The sequence below is a fragment of the Notothenia coriiceps genome, unplaced genomic scaffold, assembly GCF_000735185.1.
Source record: "Notothenia coriiceps isolate Sejong01 unplaced genomic scaffold, NC01 NC01_scaffold00024667, whole genome shotgun sequence".
NCBI lineage: Eukaryota > Metazoa > Chordata > Actinopteri > Perciformes > Nototheniidae > Notothenia > Notothenia coriiceps.
Genome location: NW_011357368.1, coordinates 1,625,039 through 1,631,487, shown reverse-complemented (window position 1 = coordinate 1,631,487; position 6,449 = coordinate 1,625,039). Strand labels below are relative to the sequence as shown.

The 6,449-nt window shown below is 38.4% G+C and overlaps 1 protein-coding gene across 1 annotated transcript in view; it reads left to right on the top strand.

The window, feature by feature from the left end:
- The window catches only part of LOC104955397 (protein arginine N-methyltransferase 8-B-like), a 6,461-nt gene extending 792 nt beyond the window's left edge, over positions 1-5,669 (top strand). The window contains exons 2-4 of the mRNA XM_010782724.1: positions 2,650-2,811; positions 3,989-4,110; positions 4,956-5,669. Of these exons, the coding sequence (XP_010781026.1) occupies positions 2,650-2,811; positions 3,989-4,110; positions 4,956-5,039 (368 nt within the window). The 3' untranslated portion in view covers positions 5,040-5,669. The remainder of the gene's footprint in view (positions 1-2,649; positions 2,812-3,988; positions 4,111-4,955) is intronic.
- The last annotated feature ends 780 nt before the right edge of the window (positions 5,670-6,449 follow it).

Genomic DNA, 6,449 nt, shown 5'->3' with positions numbered 1-6,449 from the left:
TCAGCAAATATTGTGCAGTTAGTATTGGACTACAAGATAGATGCAAGCCTGTACAGGTAGAGTTATTTAAAGCATAAATGAGTCGGTTGGGTTGGGAGGTGTGGTTACAGCATTGTGCCTGGTGGTGGGGCCCAATGTGATACCTTTTCATGGGGCCCAAAATCCCTGGCGGCGCCCCTGCGTGGGGGTAGTTTCACTAGTACTGACTCCAACAGGATCAATCTCATGAAGAACTAATGACAAAAAAGAATTCCCTCATCAAACTTAGCAGGCTTGATTTTGTTCTCAGCAGGGGACTTTGACAGAGTATTTCTCAAACAATACACAATAAAAGTACTTCAATGTATTGTAAGTAGTAGGCTCATTAATACAACGTCAAACAGTATCAATTTCATTGAGAACTAATGGTGAAATTATATTTTTATCATTCATCAAAGATAGCAGAAAAACATGGAGGGGACTCTGACAGAGGATTACTCACAAAGTACATAGTAAAAGTACTTCATTTTATTTCTGGTAGAAGTCAAACTAGAACCGAGTTCAACAGTGTCAGTTTTCTTAAGAACTTGTGGTAAAACATATTTGTATCACTCGTCAAATATAGCAGGAATGAAGAGCAGATGATTTGAAAAAACAAACTCGAGAGACGGCTGAGTGATCGCAGTGCAGCATCGCTGTATAGTTTAAATCTCCTAACAATGTTGTCCATTTTAGACAGAGGTTTATTATATTAACAGCCCTTAATAACATCCATTTTCAATATGTGTCTTGGCCTTTTTCGTTGTGATCGCTAAATTCACCTTGTTTCCCTTTGTTTATAATATTATCACCGCTTTTGTTTTGAAATCACTTCCGTGAGTTTTGCCCCGCCCATCGCTCCAATGACCATTAGACCATTTAGTGAGGCAAAAGGCAAAAAGGCCTCTCAAATGCTCTTCCGTTTAAGTGTTTAATAAAGAAAAACTATTGGACGTTAGATACACAGATTTTTAAAGTCATTCAGTACATTTAATCATGTACTCTACTTAAGTGCACATTTGAGTTACTTGTGCTTTACTTGAGTATTTCCATGTTATGCTACTGTGCTACCACTACAATTCAGAGGTAAATGGTGTACTTTTACTCCGCTACATTTATTTTAATATCTTTAGTTACTTTACAGATTTGTATTAATGATGTGAAATATAATCAAGTCTTAAATCAGACTTTAGTCACCTGGATTCAATTCACAATATATAGACGCAGTATACAAAGTCATTCAAACTAGCAGCACCTTTACCAGCTGTGATCAGAGGTTGAAGAAGAAGTCCTGCATTCAAATTGTAAATAAGTAAAAGTACAAAAGTATTAGCAAATCAAAAATATCAGAATAAACTTAAAGCACCAAAAGTAAAAGTACTCATTTTGCAGGCACCAAATATTTTAATAATTGTATTATAATTGTTTATGAATTAATATGTTCAACACTGTAATGTTGAACTTACTCAAAGGTGGGGTTTATTTGAATTACTTTATATTCTTCTGGATAACTCAACCTATAATAATATATAATAATGTATTAGTTGATTTATATTTTGTATTAATAAAGTAGTAAGTAACTATACCTGTCAAATACATGTATTGGGGTGATAGTATAAAGTAGCGTAATGTGAAAATAAAGTAAAATTACCTAAAAATGTTTACAGTACTTGAAAAAATAGACTTTGTTACATTACACCGCTGGCTTTAATAAGACTCTAATGCATCAATAAGTATAATCAAAACATATCATATATATTATTCTCGGGCCAATCAGCATAACAATTTTTGCGGGTATTTTATGTATATGTTGATGCCAATACTCATGTGCTTTTACTTATAACAGATTATTCCTACACCCTGGTACTTTGACTTAAAAACAAGATCTGAGTACCTTCCCCACCTGGGCGCTTTACATGTCCGGTTAGAGGGCGGTTAGTTAGTATAATTCCTACTGTCTGTAACTCTTTCACATGAATATATACTGGTGTCACTGGAAAGGACGGAGGTGTTAAATCACAATCTGTCATGCTGACGCCACATGGCCCAGCGATCTTTGTAACCACCCCCCCTTTAATTCAACATCATTACATGCATAACAAGTTCCAATCCTTTTTTTGAGGCCACAATGAAGCCTGCCAGGTAACACCATGTGACTTTACTGTGGGGAAATATTCATGAGGCAGTGCTTGATATAGACACACACACACACACACACACACACACACACACACACACACACATGCACGCACACACACAGATAGACACAGACAGACAGACACACACACACACACACACACACACACACACACACACACACACCCTCCCTCCATTGCACACTCGAGGGAGGACACCCACTCAGCATGTGTACTGTGAGCAGGCTCAGTTTGCCAGCCGTGATTCAACCTGTGGGCTTTCACACACAAAAACATACACACATACTCACACACAAACAATGGTGAATAATCATGAGGGTTTGACATATAAATGTACTACATGTAGGTGAGAGATGGCAAGTGGGTGTGTGTCTGTGCACGTACAGTACCTGTGGAGCGCTGTTTTATTGCGATATAGGATTTCATGAATTGTAAAATACGGACAAAATAAGCAATAATAAATGATTGTTTGCCTTTTTTCTGCAGGAAGTGGACATCTACACCGTGAAGCCCGAGGACCTGTCCTTCACCTCAGCCTTCCGTCTGCAGATCCACCGCAACGATTACGTCCACGCCCTGGTCACCTATTTCAACATCGAGTTCACCAAGTGTCACAAGAAGACCGGCTTCTCCACAGGTGATATCTGTTCACACTGTTCAGAGGAGAGGGAAAGGAGAACAAAGAGAGTCATTGGATGGATTGTGTGAAAGCATACACATCAATGAGAATGTGTCCAATTATAATATTAGAGATAAACTCTTGCCAGATCTTACCTTTGGCAGCACTGTCCAAGTCTTTTTAGAGTTTTCCAATAAATAGTCCTACTGTAAACAATGCCAGAGCCCGTCTGTCTTCTTCTGGACATTTTTCTAACCTCCCTTTTTCTCTCCCTTGATCCTGCCTAGTAACAGTCATTGTTTTTGCTTAGCAGCTTTGTGTTATCGAGTATTAAATACCTCTGAAATGTCCGAATTGACCAATCAGCATCAAGTATTCATCTAAGCCGTGTTATAATGTTTTTTTCAAAATGCCTAGGTATCAGAAGACTTTGAGACAGTTAGACAGGCAGCATTATCTTTGCAGAACATTTCCTAACTCTTGACAATTCACAGAATATGCTTCGGTCAGTTTTTTATCCAAATAAATGGTACTAGGGAAACTGTTAAAAATGGTAAGGCATAAATCCCAAAACCAATGGAAAGACAACATTATAGCTAATTTAAAAATAAATGTTTTTCATCGCACCAGTTAAGTAACGGTTTAAGCTTGATGTCCACAGAATTATTTAAGAGTGCCACCAGTACATTCAGTTTTCTCCTCCCCTAGTGAATTATCCGGCCAATATTCCAAATGTCCTTCGAAATATATAAGCATTTTACAGCACTTCACAGCATCTTAGCTCTTGGCCACACTCTGCAGGTGTTACATTTGCACCGCACAGCGCTCCTGGTGCCATGGCGCCAAGGACACCCATTATAGAGTTGCTAAGCTGTTATGTAAACTTATACATTTATGCATCCAGTAGTTACATAATATTGTGTAGAGGAGGTTCTATGTTTGGCCGAGTCTGTTGGGCCTGAGGCTGAGCGTTACTGAAGGAGTTCTCTCCTGTCAGCCTCTGTATTTCTCTCACCGGGTGAGCCATTTTCAGCTGCCTTACCCAAGGGAGCCGAGTTCCCAATGGAACCAGTTTTTTTAAAGTCCTTATGCTCCCCTTTATGTCTCTTTCTTCTTCTCTCTACCTCTCCATTCTACTCTACTTGTTTCCCTCTTTTCTCCTATGCATATATTCTTCCTCCGGTCCTCTCCTCAGCTCCAGATGCTGCCACCACACACTGGAAGCAGACAGTGTTCTACCTAGAGGACTACTTGACTGTCAAGAAGGGAGAGGAGATTTTTGGCAGTATCGCTGTCAGGCCCAATGAGAAGAATGTGGTAAGACTCGGAAAAAACGAAAATCTCACAGTCGTAAATACACATTTCTTATGTGTGGCATCTTCATTCTTTGTAACCTAACTAGTACCTACAGTAATAGTCTAATTGTGAGTGCAGAAATGTTGAGTACCCCAAAGTTTTATGTTAGAAATGTATAGTAAGGGTCCCCATCACATAGAAATTGCCGAATGCTAATGTGCATAATTATGTTGGGCAATTTGCACAATTAGCATAAATTGTGTTCATTTAAATTATAGCCCATGCAGACAATAGTTAAAAAATGGCATGGCAGATTTGGACAATTTTGGAGTGGTTTTGAGGATTATTAGGAATGTACAGGATCCTAAATGGCAGTTTTAACCAGAAAGTGGCCATTTTGACTACCAGGAGTAGTGTTGCGACCATTGGATATAGAGAGCACAAGATGAAAAATATTTCCTCTACTGTGGAAAATTGTTTTTCAAATGAGTCCCCTAAACCCTCCAAATTGACCAATCAAAATCAGCCCACTGGGAGTACAAAACTGGCAATTTTTGACCCTATAAATAATAAATAAAATATAGATTAAGCTTCCTCCATAACCCCCATAACCACTCACAAATTGTCCAAATCTGCCAAGCCATTTTTAAACAAAAGATACAATGCTAATTAATATTAACGCAACTTATGCTAATTATCCAAATATGCAAGTTAGCATGCGGCAATAGGACTCTATGAGCTGGCAAACAGACTGTTAAGTAAAGCTGAGTGCATTTTTTTGTCTTAGGAAATGTTTGTACACTTTTATGGATATATAACTTACTAATTTCTACATTAATCAACTCAAAATGTTTTTATGTTTGTAGCGTGACCTGGAGTTCACCCTGGAGCTGGACTTCAAAGGGCAGCTCTGCGAGGCGGCCATTTCCCACGACTATAAAATGCGTTGACCAACCGACTACCCTCAGCACCCCCCCCTCCTCAAAGACTCGGAGAGGGGGGGACGGCACACGCTCTCCAACAACGATTCCAGTTGGTCAGCCAGGGCGTACACAAGCATCCGATTGGATGCCGTATTGCCAGCGCCCAAGTGATGTCATCAGAGCAGTTTCCATCAGCAATAGTGCCGTCAGCTGTACCAACGCGATAAGCTCGGGCACACTGAATGTAACATCCTAACTGAACTTGATCCTTTTTTTGGGTATTATTTTAGCTATAAGATAAAAAAATGTTTTGAGTCTTTCTATAGTTAGTGCAGCTTATCGACAAGTTTTGAGGGCAACTGATTTATTATGCCGTGTGTAGTTGTATAGAAGCAGCAAATACTTGTGTTTTATTCTGTTATTGTTGATTTGCAAGTGAAAGATGTTTGCTTCATTCATTTTGGAAAAGGTGCCGAATGTAATTTTCTTTATTTCTTTAATTAAGGATAGTTCAGAGCAAAATGTACTTTGGTCAGAATAAAACAGAACAACACAGAATGCTCAAAAACAAAGATGCAATATGACATGTTCCACTTTGTTTAGATCGGACGAACGAACAAAAAAAACACGACGACGATGAATAAAGTGTGAAAGAATCGGACTTTTTACGTGATTTTCATTGAAACAGTTGAATTACTAATTATTTACTTCATTTTGAGAGTCAACATTAAATAAAACTACATTAACATATTGGGTAAAGATTCAAAGTGATTATTATACAGAATATATTTCCATTTGAAATCTTATAGACAGCACTACTGTGATTGGGCAGCACAGCATTATTTACAGGAAATAGAAGCACCTTATTATCAATTAAGTCTTCCTCTGAGCCTCATTAAAACAGCAGTTCTTCATGTTTGCGCCAAATAGACTGCTTGTTAGAAGACCTTCTAAGATAAAGTCCAACAATGAATTCATTGCTGTCTTAAAACACTGCAAAAAGAGATGTAGCACTTGGCAGATTGAGTGTCCCCTTCACTTGCAGCAGGCCTTCTTCTTCACGGGCTGAGCACTCAGAACAACTGTGGTGTCTCTCACCCTGTCCTCCTGCTCCATCAGCACTCTGAGGGTACACACACACACACACACACACACACACACACACACACACACACACACACACACACACACACAGATTATTTGTACGACTAGAAGAATGTTAGCTTCACAGGGTACATAAAGTACAGTAACCAAGTACATTTACTCAACTACAATTTTGAGGTAAATAAAAAAAAACTAAAATGTTAACTTTAATTAATAATAATAATAATAATAATAGATTTAATTTGTTAGCGCTTTTACAGGTGCTCAAAGACTATGGGATTCGTGTATCATAAAGATAAAGCAACACTTTCTCAGAATAAAGCAAAATTATGA